Source organism: Bos taurus, chromosome 19 (assembly GCF_002263795.3).
Source record: "Bos taurus isolate L1 Dominette 01449 registration number 42190680 breed Hereford chromosome 19, ARS-UCD2.0, whole genome shotgun sequence".
Classification (NCBI taxonomy): Eukaryota; Metazoa; Chordata; class Mammalia; order Artiodactyla; family Bovidae; genus Bos; species Bos taurus.
Genome location: NC_037346.1, coordinates 56,283,292 through 56,298,346, shown reverse-complemented (window position 1 = coordinate 56,298,346; position 15,055 = coordinate 56,283,292). Strand labels below are relative to the sequence as shown.

Sequence of the window (15,055 nt, the reverse complement as noted above, 5' to 3'; positions counted from 1 at the left end):
ATCTCTTCGTTCTCACACATTTGTTTGTGTCTTGAATGTTACCAGCCTTCCCATTACCAGGTAAACTGAGGTGCCCATAATTTCAACTTGTCCCTATTTATCCAAAATGCCAGAGGAAATGGGCAATCTACATAGTCTCCTTACTGGAATTTATTCCACCTAGATTCTGCAATTGGGTTTGAACCAACCTCTTAGAACAGTGTCTTTCACTGTGATCCAATACACATATATGAGGTTGAACCATATGACACTGCAGATATCTAGTTCTGATCTACATGAATAGCAATTACATGTTTGACCATACTTTCATACATACTCTTAATGTTTCCTATTCCTTATTACTAAAAGGAAATACTGTCATGTGCTTTTGAACTTGGTTGAGTGACTTAATTAACAAACAGCCCAACAAGTACAAGTTTCACTTTCATCCCCTATTGCAGCATGCCGTAAGTATATCACTCATACATACATTCTGCATCCATCACTCCTAGAGCCAAATTTAGTATGCATCTGTCCATTCTTTTCTTAGCTGCATCCTCACCACACAAAAAAAGAAAAAGGCAGATCAATGCCACTGAGAGAAAAACAGCCCAAGGAGTTTAGTTTCTCTTAAAAGTCATTTGCCATTAAGTAAATCAAATGAACCAACCTAGAGGCCTCAAATATGGAAAATGGCTTTGTTATATTCTTGCCTTCTCCTTCTCCAAAGTTAAACAAAAAGGTATGCACACTCTACTAAGGTCTGACATGCCCTCTGGTCATTCTGAAATACAAAGAGGAAGAGCACAGTTCCTATTTCCCTATTTTTTTCCTCCTCCTCTCATACTAAGAGCTGAATAAGATTGTGATTTTTGTCTTCTTTCCTCAATCCCAAGTTTTCTATTTAACTAAAAAAAAAAAAAAATCTAAACAATCTATCCTGTTCTAAGGTGAATTTAACCTCTTTTACAAAAGTAATTACAAAAATTACAAATATCAAGTAACTTAAAAGGTTATGCTCAGAAAATGGGAAAATTCTTAATATTCCATATTCTGTAACTTGTTGCAAAACGAGTCACATAATACTTCTTAAAACATCTAGTGCAAAGAAAACTATTACATGAAAATTCTTGGACTTTTCACAAAGGCCCTAAGGGTGTAGGAAATCCTAAAATGAGCACATACATTAAGTCACATGTCACTGCTTACAGGGAAATAACACTCCACATTCCAAATAACAGATTAAATTCCTAACCTGTTTATATACTCTGTTCTAATTATGTTCCACTATTTCCATTAGTTAACCACTACACATACCAGTCAGTACAAAACACATATATTTCTTACTAAATCCTGGACTAACCCTCAAATCATCACCCAGATAATCAAAATGTTGAAGCATCTTGTGGATGAGTCCTTTGGTTCTCAAGTATTGGAGAATTATTAAAATCTTGAGGATTGTTTTTCCTTTAAGACTGGTTAGGGCACAATTTAGTATTAAGTATTTATTCAAACACCTAAAGATACGAAGATTATATTCAGTTTTTGAAATGAAAAGAAAATACAGGCCAATTGGTAGGGATTACGGTATTCAGTTGATGACCCAGGCAGAGAACTTACTTCATACTGAAAATAATTTTTATTTAAAATTAAACATGGAACTTCTGTGGTGGTCGTGGCTAAGATTCTGCCTTCCAATGCAGGGGACACAGGTTCGAACCATAGTCAGGGACCCAAGATCCCACATGCCATGGAGCAGCTAAGCCCAAGAGCCACACTGAGCCCTCATGCTCCAAAACTACAGAGTCAGCACGCTGCAACTTCTGAGCCCCTCTGCCCCAACTTGAGTCTGTGCACCTCAAAGAAAGATCCTACATGATGCAACTAAGACAAATAAATACATAAAATTAAAGAGTTCAGTACATGGAAGGGATTGTTAAGACAGCTGAAACACCTCATTTAATCTTTACCATGAGGTGCTTGGCTCTCAAGAGTTGTGAGAATGCTTCTCAGTTCCATATTGCACTGAAAATATATTTCTGGGGGTAGGGCCCAGGCACTGGTATTTTTTAAAAGCTCACCAGGGGATTCTGATGCAAAACCATGATCCAGTCAGTCATATTTAAAAGCAGCATCATTCCAACTCAAAAATAACCCTCTGCGGCACAGCTGGCCCTCATAGCCCCCACAAAGACCTTGGAAAAACTTTCCAAAGGGCCTCCCTCAAATCCTGGGATTCCATCACCTTACAGACCTCCTTGTGTCACAATCCCCTACACAATTACACACTGACTCAAGTCTCATCTCCTTGAACTGTTTACTTCTTCCAGTTCCATTCAACCTCACCCTCCTTAGATACAATGTAACCTAATCACCCAATTAATTTCCATGAAAACATAAAAAACAATAAGTGAAATAACTTGATACTCTTATTTCTGAAAAGTTGCTAATACCTTTTGAGATCAAAAGCAGCTTGTATTAAGTCTTCCCAGGTGGCGCTAGAGGTTGAGAACCCACCTGCCAATGTAGGAGACACAAGAGACTGGGGTTCAATCCCTGGGTTGGGAAAATGGCTGGGGAACACAATGGCACCCCGCTCCTGTATTCTTGCCTGGAAAATCCCATGGATAGAGCCTGAAGGGCTACAATCCATGGGGTCACAGAGTCAGACAGGACTGACTCTATACAGACTGGGTTCAATTAGATACTATATGCTACTTCTGAGACACAAACGTGGGATATGCAAGCACAGCAAGAAGGTGTTTAGCAAAACTATCCTGTTAACCAAAACAGCAGTATAACTCCCATCACTTGAACCTCTCCTCCCAAGCCAAAAAAAATTAAAATGCTACAATTAACTTTTAGCATTTTCAACAATTCGCTTATTTTCAAAGTGTTAAAAAGAATCCTTCCTTAATAAAGTTCTCTGGCTTGAATTTCAATCCTAACTTCACAACAAAATTCCACTACTTAACAGTACCTAGGACAAAAGAAATGTACTCACCTGATCTAAGAATTCTTGGGGCAGGCTTCTCACATTATTTCACAATATAAATTGTAAAAACAGGTTGGCACACTACACATACAGGAAAATAAAAACTTCAGTTGATTTAACTTAGTCAGGAACCTATGCAATACCCACTATCTCTTGGAAAGCTCATTCACTATAGGAATGTAAGACAAACCACATTGCAACAGAATAGAGTGCATGATAGTTCATGCAATCTTCATTCAAAAGGCCACATTTAGGCAAGGGTGGGAATTGTTTCTTGAGAACCATTACTGGAAAACTCGATTAAGTCATCAGAAAACCTAATCTCTAGTCCCAGTTCTATACCCATCTATTAATAATTGTGGGACAAATTATCCTCTGGACCTCAGCCTTCTCATATTTAAAATAGGGTTAGAATTAGTCTTTACATCTTTCCAGCTCCAATACTCTATTTATTGGTTCTGTTTTCTTTCCCTATACATTTGAATTGAAAAACTGTAGTGATCTGCATATTTAATTGCTATAAGAATGTATATATATAGGTAAAAATGTTTTCTGTCATTTAAGATCCTTAAACAAGGAACAAAAACTCTATTTTAGGTTAGGGAGTATTTACCATGAGACAAAATGAAGATTAGAATGGTGAAGTGTGATACATCAGCAGAGTCAGCAAAATCAGAATTTTTTTCCTAGCTTTGTGTACTCATCAACTCTGCCTCAGGTAGTGGTTACAGAAAAGAATACTTACAGAGTAAACCCACAACACTATGACCCAATTTTTTGCTAGTAAAAGTTGCGTACTTGGAACTGACTAAACTTTCTGAATGGAGGCTGAAGCATTCCTTGCTAGTCATTTATATAACTTTGTTATTCTTTGTTTTGCATTAGTCTGTCAGAAATGCAAAGCAGCTTTATTTCTTCCTTAAAATGTTACTTTTAGCAGGCCTATTCAGGTCATGTTTTCCTCTAAACTTCAACTTTCTATTTAATATTCCTCAGAATAAAGAAAACAGCTCATTTTAAACAAGAAGTTTATTTAAACAACAAGACGCTTGACTTGAAGGGAAAACTATCTAGGATTCATTTCTTTTAGAGTAATTTATCCCTACTTAAAGACAGATTGCCCTACATGTAACAGCTACGTACAAAAAAGTTATAAAATTGTCCTTGGTTTTACAATGATAAATGAAAAACATTAAAATTCTCCAATCGAACAAGGTATGCAAGAATTTTTATGTTGTTCTTTTTTTTGTTAAACAGTGAGAGCAAAATAACTTACTGGAATATAAAGATAGAGCTGATGAGCATGCCACTAATGGAGAAAAGGGGGTATTTTCACAGAATCAGTATTTTTCCCCATCCCATCTCCATTTGATGTCGATCAAAACATACCATTGGCCATTTAGTTAAAAAAAAATGCAATATGCTTGTGCACATACACCAGTTACTTTATGTACAATAAAGGAATGGGGAAGGGGAAAATGAAAGAATAGAGAAACTATACTGTAGTAGTCAGGATGCGGTGGAACCAAATTGCGGTTTTCTAATTGAGAATGTCTTCTTGGTCTGGAGCAACAGAATTCTGGAGTAAAGCAGCAGGTTCCCTTTTTAGTAGACACCTCCTGTCTGCTGCTGGAATACATCAATTGTATCTTCATCTTCCATCTCCAACTAGCACAAATGAGAAAAAATAACCCACCATTGGTTACTCAGTTCTTAAAATGTTTTAACTATCAGACTTAAATATCCTGAATGAGTTCTACCCCTTCCAGTGTCATTTCCGATGTCCCACAGCTTAAAGTAGCATTAGACTTAGGTTTGAATAATTTTTCACTTGGTCTTTTTATTAACATTATAGAAAACTGAGTTTTAAGTTAAAAAATGAGTATGACCATGAGTTAAATAATCTCATCTTTCATTACTTAAAATAAAAGTGATGTGTATGAAGGCTCTCAATGCAATGTTTAGATGAGCAAAAACCTGGAAATAACCAAATTATCAAAAACCCAAAGAAATATGGTACATGCATACATGAAACACCATGTAGCTATTATTAAAGAATAAGTAAGATTTACACATGCAGAAAAGAAAATATCCCTTAGAGACAGTATTAGGCTAAAAAACAAATTTAAAAACCAGGCATCACATACAATATAGTATTACATTTGTATACATATTTTTAATTTTGTGTAAATGTGTGTACAACAGGAATATATCTTTGCCTATATACAAAACAGTGGTTACCACTATGAAGTAAGGAAAGGCATATGGGAAAAACAGACTTGTTGAAATCAAAAGGGAACTGTTGCTAATGAAGTTGAATCATAGTACAAGTAGGGCTAAAGTATTAAAATATTAAGTCTCAATTCTCTATTTGTAAAATGGAGATCATTCAGTTTTAAGAATTCAATGAGTCAAAGAAAGTATCTAAGAAAATGGTTAAGTGCATTAACAATTATACTGCTGTTAAAACTGGCTGCTAAGATGTTCTAATTTATACAACTCTGCTACTTAATACTGGAAGAACAATTCTAAAATGAGTCAGTTTTATTCTAAAACAAATTCAATTCCAAATACTAAAATGGTCAATTCCAAATTCAATTTGAAGATTTTATAAATGCAGTTGTGAACAAACCTTCCCTAGGTTTAATTATTTGCAGTTAGCATAACAGACAAGTTCCAGAACTTTTTGGTGGTGGGTGAGAGTTTCAAAAAACAGAAAATACATTATCAGAGCCCAGCATAATGGTATAATTCTTTTAAAACCATCAAAACTGGTCTTCAGCCTATCTACTAAAATGAAACTACTGAAATGTTTTTAAATTTTATAGTGAAAGTTTAAATGCTTTTGAAGGATACAGGAGAGCTTTTTCTCTCATTCAAGAGAATTCAGCTCCTCCTTGTGGCTACACACTATAATTGCTTCTTAGAGACTCACCAACAGAAAATAGACATGTGAAATTTTTGAAGATTATCAACAAAATCTGGATGTTCTGTTTCACTCATATTTATAACTTCCTACTTTTTATGGGGGTGATAAATTCAAAAGTACAAGGGGTCCAATTTAAATTTCTGCTGTCAATCCCCCCCCCCCCCGCAAAACTGGAAGTCTTAAATTGAATTTCAGAAGGTAAAAAGAAACAAAGACAAAAAATGTCTGCTACAGAAGGTAGCCCAGTCAATTCCTTACAAACTGACAGATTAATTGAGGTTATATGTAGAGATTAAGGGATCAAACAACTAAGGGTTTGGGAACAGACCTACTATCAACAGCCTTATGAAACATAAGCTATCAAGAGACTTGCAGTTACAACCACTAGATTCCCTTCAGTTCAGAAATATATGTAATCAAGACTTCAGGAGGAGCTAAAATGGCTACAATAGCCAATCAATCACTTGTGAGAAACCCTGAGTATGATTTAGAGTTGCAGCAATGAAAACAGAAGGAAAACAACAATCTGAAGTAACAGACAGGAATTTTAATTATTTTCTTCCAAATGATGCTTGCAAGAGGAAAACTTTGATTAAAATAAAATGACCTACTAGCTTTACTAAGTGATAAGTAGATATTAAAAAACCATTGACACTTCGTGAATTTATTCCTGTTTTTTCTTTTTATTCCCCTTTGGCCGTATTTTACATAGCTTTGAACTCTGGTAAAGAACTATACTCCAATGACTAGAAGTTCACAAGTTAACAAAGCTGCTCAGAAAATTATGGACACATTTGTTCTCAAGTTAGCACGAAGAAATTTTTACCTGTGCAGGTGTGTCTGTTTCATTGATTGGCTGCCCGTCAAATCGGAATCTGATCTGCCTCATTGACAAACCCTGGACAAAGCGTTTAAACGCAATAAGAATGCAAAGAAACAGTTAGGATTATGTTAAGATTTCCATACTGGTTAAGTGATTTGGGGTGATTTTTACTTTCTCTAAACTCTAGTGTTTTTCATTCTATTACTAGAGCTTAACTAATAAATTCTATTACTAGAGTTTAACTTCAAGAAATTTTTATGTGCATTTAAGGAGATAAATGAGCCGAAACATGCAACTTTCTGCAAAGGGGACTCCAATGTTTAACTTATTCAAGAATTACCTACCTGTCACAGGGGTGGGAAAGGAGCAAAACAGTGAAGCTGTTGGTAACTGCAGCCACATGAGAACAAGATAGAAAATAAAGTATCTTTGGAGGTATGCTGTGAATATATTAACTAGAAACATAGCTTTCTTGGAAGTGTCTTACACAAAATCATTCCTGTATCATGCACAAATTATAAACTATAACTCTTGTTACACAAACTCTTTGCTTTAGTATTTAAGAGAAAATTAAACTGAGTTCCTAGGACTAAAAATATTGAGATCAAGTATTCTACAAACACTCGGTTAACATCTGTATTCACTTATTCAACAAGGATTCACTGAATTGGTCTTTAAAACTACATGTAACATACTGCTTCCTTTAAAACTCTAGTCTTGACACATACCACCCACTTCCAGACTAGCCCTTGTCTTGAGGAACACAAGCAATCCCCCACTAGGTAGAGGAACACAAGCAATCCCCCACTAGGTAGAGGAACACAAGCAATCCCCCACTAGGTAGGTGACAGCCATAACCTAATTCATTCCTCATGACTTTCAAATTTAGTTTGTGATTACACAAAGCAACCAAGAATCCAATGCCAAGCCATTACTATTATTACATATTTACAAACACTAGATTGGAAACGATTGCTTCAACAAAACACTAAGCACCTTTTATATGCCGTGTTCTTCCCTCACTACATCGACTGATAAGGACATAAGGTCAACGGTGTGACCATTCAAATTAAGGAGGGGGGAGGGGAAAGGCAGGGCCAGGAGAACACAAGCAAATTGTACTCCTTTATTGCCACCTTTTTATGCTTTTCCTTATCAATAAAAGCTCTTTTATTTTGCTAGAGATCAAAAGTCCAAAATTCAGGCAATTGGCTTTTAGGATTCCATAAACTATGTAAAATTAAACAATGAATTTATACTAAACCAGTACTTGGTTTTCTCTTATGTATAAATCTCAACATTGAGCTTTAATTGTGCCCCAGAAGAGCTGTGTGAGGCTATCTCTACATGTTCCCACTTCTTCATTTCACAAAAATGAACTGGACTAAACCAATTATTCTGGGCTCTCTGAAACCATTTGACACCCTAGAAAACAACTAGGGTTGGGGTAAATTTATACTAAGATGGAATACTATGCTCTCAGTCATTTAGCTGAAGGACCTGTGGCTGATATAAAGTGGGCAAACTAATTCTACATGTGAATGAAAAACTTATTTAGAAACCAACCTCTAAAGATACTAGTCTGAATCTCTATCATTTTATAAACATTTGAAGACATTCTGTAAGCCAGTATTGGTCCAGGATCTATCTAGACAAACAGTGAACAAAACAGCCCTATGCTCATGGAGCTTACATTTTAGTGCAGAGACAGGTAAATACAATAATCAATGAAAAAAACATCAAAACAAACAAAAAAGAGAACTGAGTGAACAAGGGCACTTGAAATCAGAGAAGTCCCTGAGGTAGTAATCAAACGTAGACTAAAAATGATTGAGAGCTCAGCACTATCAAATAGAAATACAGTGTGAGCCATACATGTAATTTTAAGTTTTCTAGCTGCCACACTAGAAAGTTACAAGTAAGTAAAAGCTTAATAAAAATGTTTTAACTCAGCATAATTAAAATACTATCACTTCGACATACAATCAACATTTTAACAACTGAACCTTCTGTCATGCCGAGTCTCCAAAATCTGGCATTTATTTTACACTTTGCAGCACATCTCAATTTGGACTAGCCACATCTCAAGTGGTAATCGGTCACATACGGCTTGTGGCTACTGTACCGGGCCAAGTTTAGACAGAGAACACAATTGGGTGATGGATTTTGAGTTATGTTACATCATCAATGAAGATCCTAAGGTTTCGGCAACTAGATGTAAAATGATGCTATTTACTGAGTGGGGACACTACAGAAGAATCAAGGGTCCTCTTTTGCATGTTTAGTCTGAGATGCCTAGTAGGCATTCACTTGGACTCCTCCAGAGATCCAATGCCAAATGAGTGCATAAGAAAGTAAATATGAGCATTCAATTAAAACCTTGATAGGAAATTCTTGGTCTTCTTCCTCACCTGCCAAAAAACTTAAGCTCTGCAAATTAGATGGGATAAATACTGAGTTTTTTTTGAAATAACATGTACCACACTTAAAAAGCAGGGACTCAGTCCTCTTCCTTAGAACCAGAGAAATCACTTGCAAAGTAAACAGGGACCTTCTGTCACTCAAACCTTTGAGGTTTCCCCCATTTAAGAGGAAAATGGGAATAAACATCTTTCCAAACTCTTCCTGGATACTATCTTCAAATCCTATTTGCATTCCAACGGATATACAGTAGAATTATATTCTTTATGGATTGCCAATGTTTTTTCCTCTAGTGCAAAGAAAGAATGGCCTCAATACCCCATCTTATGCCTAATAACTGAGAAAAATCAAAGAAAACTTTAATCTGGGCAGTACAGATTTATTTTAACACAGAAGGAAAACTAAAAAATCCTTGATTGACCCACTAACTGACCTTATATTACAATTCCCTATAAAAGGAAAATCTGGAATACAGAGGATGCGCTTTACTTTTTCTGGGACACAGTATAATGCCCCAGTTTATATGCATCTTGCAAAAAAAAATACGTAAACTTAATCTAGGGGTAGACTCATGGGTATTCAATGTATCTTTCTCTAAGTTCAAAAATTTTCAGTCCAGTTTTAAATGAAAGCTAAAATTTAATAGTAATCAGAGAAGAGTTAGGCATGATACGCAGAGGATTTTGTTAAAAGTTACCAAATCTAAGAATGAGTTTCTATTTTGTATAAGGTTGTGCTACATAAAAGTTCCACCTTTTAAAATTCCCCTGTAACCTGAAGGGGTATTATTGCTGAAATACTGTATTCTTTAGCATAATTAATAAGTATGTATTTACTGTTACAGGATTTAACCAAAATGCTTCAAATAAAAGTACACTGAAGGGCGTATCTTTGTAAAGAATTATGAACAAGCTTACCTATATAAAAAATTATAATCACAGTATTATTATATAAGTAAATTAGGCATAAAATATTCAAACTTGAAGTCTTCGGTTTCTTTAAGAAGCCTTTCAATGTCATAAAGGAGACCCAAGTATCAATTCGAATTCAATCTCCCAACTTGTAGAGGCACCCCTCGAAACTTGTAGATTCTAACTTTATTTTGAACCTATTTTTAGGAGGTCAATGTGCAATGTAGATAAATTGTTTTAATCTAACAGAATAATTTTCCAAACTTTTATATGTTATTCACCCAGGGTAAAGTAAGAAAAATACTTATTGTTGGATTAACTGATCTACTAGTTTCTGCTATACTTGCAAAAGTCAACTTTAAAGTTGCCTTGTAGTATTATAGACTCAACATCACAAAAGGAAGCTTCTTTGTCTTAAAGCTTACGTTTACCTCCTAGCATCTGTTGATTTCTACTTCCTCTTCTTGATGTAAAAAATTTACTATTTTCTGAGTAAAATTCAAATGTCTTTAATATAGCAGTGTTTACGCCTGACCTCTACTATTAGTGTAAAAAGAAAATATTACAATTTTACATGCTTCAGAAAACTTGCAATGTCCTTAAACGTACATTTAGTTTTATTTCCAAGTTGGTTAAAATACTCGAAATAAACTGTTTCAACACAAGACAAATTTTAAATTGTAAAAAAAGAGCCTGACAAGAATGCATTATGGCACAGAACCAGAATCATGTATATTAACCATCTTAAGGGGTTTCATGAAAAATCAACAAAGCAAGTGTATGATAAAACTCTGACATGTCAAGTACGTAAGTGTATATATATATATTCTACCAAAAACAATCTATTGTCATATTATGCTGGTTTCTATTTCTCAAGAAAATGTTTGTGTTTTTAAAATCTGTTTTATTCAGAGGAAGTACACATGTCAGCTCCTCACCTGTCGTTCACAATAGGCTTTCATTAGTTTACTAAGTGGTGTATGCCTCTTAATCTTAAACTGCACCACAGAACCATCCTGCCCCGCCACCTTCAAATTAATATGATCGTTGTTCTCAGTCTTGACTCCTTCCTGTTGAAGAAAAAAAAAAAATTTAAGTATAATTTGGAAAATGTGAAAGACAAACACCTTTTAAAGCAACAGCCCAAGTCACTTCAGAAATCAACAGGTTTCTCATTCTGTATGACAACAGAGCATACAGCTGTTTTCAGCTGCTGAAATCAATCTGAAAGATGAGAAATCCTGAAGCAACAATATTAAATAGCTGTCGCAGAAACAGAAAAGCAGCCTACCTCCAATACTATCAGTATCAACGATCGATTTTTAAAGATGTACCCTCTTCGATTTACTGCAATGCCCTTTTGATTCTGAGTTTTAAAAAATGACATCTCCCAAAATATATCTTTGCTCTAAAACGATTAAAAACAAGCATCCTTTCTCCTTTTAAAGTGCTTTGAGTACACAATACAAGAAACAAAAATCTAGAGCTTGCAATTCAAAACTCATCACAAATCTCGTTAAAAGTTAGCAAATTAACGTCACCAACAAATCTCAAACTACATTAAACAAACAAACACACACCTAACTGAGGAATATCCTTTGATTCTCTCGGAAGCAACAGTAATAACTCAGAACCACTATTATTGTTCGCCTCTATGAGCAGCTTCATTTTTGTTTATTTTTAGTTAAGAGCTTTTTCTCCACTCCCCTCTGTTGTCATGAGTCAAATGCACAGTTTTATTCCGAGTCTTCCTTGTAGATTTCGACAAAATCTGAAGTTCACCAAAATCAAGTGCAGAAAGAATTCTGTAGTCCCTAAACCACTTCAGAAGGGAAGGGGATGGCGGGAGGTGGGGGTCACAAAACAAACCAAAAGAAAAGTCCCGTGTGCCAGGAAGAAGTGTGCGCCCCAGTTCTCCAGGGAAAAGCCTGGTGCCTCAAAACTCACGTTAAAAAAGTTAAGCCCTGCAAAGTCTCTCTGCTCGTACATTTGCCTCCAACTTCTCCAAACCACATGGTCTCGGCAAGCTAAGGGTTACTTGGCACCCAGGGAAAAGCCCCTGCCCATTCTGACAAAAAATGTGGGAAATACTCCCCGGGAATCCCCCAACCCCTGCCCCTGAAGACGGCCCGACAGGCATCCGGCTTCCAGCCCATCGGCAGCCCATTGATTCACCCCGAGCCCTCAGCCGGCCAGTGCGGCCAGGGGCAGGGGTCCCCAAATGCTTGCGGCCCCCACCCCCGAGCGGGGAAGCCCTGGGCCGAGGGAACTCCTCGCCACCGCAGAGGCGGCAACACCCGCCCCGGCGCGGGGTCCGCCGAGGGTGGGGACACCGCGCGCCCTAACGCCCCTCGTTACGCGCGCCCGGCCAACCGGGCCCGAGAAGCCCCGCTCGCGGCCGGTGGGCCCGCGGGTGTCCGCGATTCGCCCGCCCAACTCGCGCCCGGCGCGCACTCCGAGGCGGCCGGGGGCGGGGGAGGGCGGCGGGGCCTCCTCCCGCGCGGGCGGGAGGAAGAGGGGAGGGAGGAAAATGGCGCGGAGCGCCGGGGCCTGAGCCGCGGCCGCCCCGTGGGGGGCCCGGGAAGGCGCGGGGAGCCCGCGGCGGGCTCAGGCCGGACCCCGGCCCGCGCCGTGACCCCGGCCGCACGGCGAGGCGCGGAGGCCGGCGCCGAGCTCACCTTGGGCTTTTCGTCCGCCATGGCGAGCGCCGGAGTCTCCTCAGCTGCCGCTTCACAAAAGAGGTACCAGGTCCGCACGGAACGAGCACACAAGCAGCACCAGGAGCGGCAGAAGAAGGAGGCGGCAGCGGTGGAGGAGGGAGAGGGCGCGCGCACGTCGTGCGCTCCCTCCCCCCACCCTGCGTGCGCGAGCCCGAGTCACCGAGGCTCCTCATTGGTTGCTGCCTCGCGGGAGCGCGCAACGCTTACATAACCACCCCCAACCCCCGCCCCGCGCCGCCCCGGCCTGGCCCCGGCGCCCGCCAGGCCGGCGGGAAGAGGCGCGGACACGCGCACGCGGCCCGCCGCGGGGGCGCGCCTGACTCTGGGCGGGGCTGTATTGTCCTCCTTCTGTGGTGGAGCTTAATCAAAATGGCTTCCAGCTGGTCCTCGGTGGGGACAAGGAGGCTCGAGGCCTAGACGTGAGAGACAAGCTGGGGAAGGCAAATTGACTAGACGAGGCAGAGGGACCCAAAATCAAAGCCCCAGCACGAGGTTCGGGGAAAAGAACCTCTCATTTTGTGGCCCAAATGCAGCTTTCCTCTGGATGAGAGGAACATCACACTTCCTCTCAGTCAGCCTCTCATCCCTCGAATTTTAAAGCTTCAGCCTCAGCCCACTTCCCACTAGGCTCGTGCTTTAGTGCTTTGACTACTTCTGTCCTGCTGGAAACCTCCTACTTTGACTAGCTGAGGAAAAAAGGTTCAGCCTACAAACTCCTTACTCATGGCCTGGCTCCCAACTTCCCAGAGGATAAACAACATCTATCAAAGAAAAGTACCAGATATCTATCTTCCAAATCAGTCGATCATTTTGTCCGTCAGTTTCACAAATGGAAGTAGGTCCTTCGCATCTTAAGAACAACCCTGACATCTGTGCCCTGCTTCTCTCCATAGGGTTTATTGATTATTTCTTTTGTCCTGTATTTTCCTCCACTCCCTGGTTAGCGTAGAAAAAGATTTTCATTTCTAGTTCCATCTAAAGTTAACACTGTATCTCTGTCTGTTCTTGGCCCAACATCTTGAAAAAAATGTCCATGCCAGCTGTCTCCACTCCCTCACCTCCCACTCACTCCTCAATCCACTGCAATCTGGTGCTGTCCCCATGGCTCCACTGAAACTGCTCTCTCCAAGGTCACCAACGACTTTCCTGCTGAATCCAGGATGCTTCCCGGTTCCTCACTCTTTGAACTCCCTCCCTGTGACTTTGGGTTGTGACTCTGGCCTGGCCTTGATCCCTTTGCACTTTTTTTTTTCTTTCTCAGCCCTTCCCTTAAATGTTCCTTGGATTTTGTTCTGAACCCATTCCTTTCCCCATTCTGTTAACTCTTCTGGGATGATTTCATACCACTTCTATTACCATCTATTTGCTAATGATTCCCAACTCTAGATTCTAATCCAAATCTTTCTCCAAACTTCCAGCCTATAAATCCAACTGACTTCTGAACATCTCCACTTGAATGTCCAGTTCAGTTCAGTTCAGTCACGCAGTCGTGTCCGACTCTTTGCAACCCCATGAATCGCAGCACGCCAGGCCTCCCTGTCCATCACCAACTCCTGGAGTTCACCCAGACTCAAGTCCATCAAGTCAGTGATGCCATCCAGCCATCTCATCCTCTGTCGTCCCCTTCTCCTCCTGCCCCCAATCCCTCCCAGCATCAGAGTCTTTTCCAATGAGTCCACTCTTCGCATGAGGTGGCCCAAGTACTGGAGTTTCAGCTTTAGCATCAGTCCTTCCAAAGAAATCCCAGGGCTGATCTCCTTCAGAATGGACTGGTTGGATCTCCTTGCAGTCCAAGGGACTCTCAAGAGTCTACTCCAACACCACAGTTCAAAAGCATCAATTCTTTGGCACTCAGCCTTCTTCACACTCCAACTCTCACATCCATACATGACCACAGGAAAAACCATAGCCTTAACTAGACAAACCTTTGTTGGCAGAGTAATGTCTCTGCTTTTCAATATGCTATCTAGGTTGGTCATAACTTTCCTTCCAAGGAGTAAGCGTCTTTTAATTTCATGGCTGCAGTCACCATCTGCAGTGATTTTGGAGCCCCCAAAAGTAAAGTCTGACACTGTTTCCACTGTTTCTCCATCTATTTCCCATGAAGTGATGAGACCGGATGTCATGATCTTCGTTTTCTGAATGTTGAGCTTTAAGCCAACTTTTTCACTCTCCACTTTCACTTTGATCAAGAGGCTATTGAGTTCGTCTTCACTTTCTGCCATAAGGATGGTGTCATCTGCACGTCTGAGGTTAGTGATATTTCTCCCGGCAATC

The 15,055-nt window shown here is 39.6% G+C and overlaps 1 protein-coding gene across 2 annotated transcripts; it reads right to left on the bottom strand.

The window, feature by feature from the left end:
* Positions 1-3,985: 3,985 nt before the first annotated feature.
* On the bottom strand, positions 3,986-12,868 carry SUMO2 (small ubiquitin like modifier 2). 2 transcript variants are annotated; one of them, XM_059878633.1, is made up of 4 exons: positions 12,737-12,868; positions 10,997-11,128; positions 6,730-6,801; positions 3,986-4,642 (listed from the first exon to the last, which is right to left on the bottom strand). In XM_059878633.1, exons 1-4 carry the CDS (start codon positions 12,755-12,757, stop codon positions 4,580-4,582), a joined length of 288 nt encoding a protein of 95 aa, XP_059734616.1. In that variant the 5' UTR covers positions 12,758-12,868; the 3' UTR covers positions 3,986-4,579. The 2 variants fall into 2 exon arrangements, with proteins under 2 accessions (XP_059734616.1, XP_059734617.1); XM_059878634.1 differs by lacking the exon at positions 6,730-6,801.
* Positions 12,869-15,055: the final 2,187 nt, after the last annotated feature.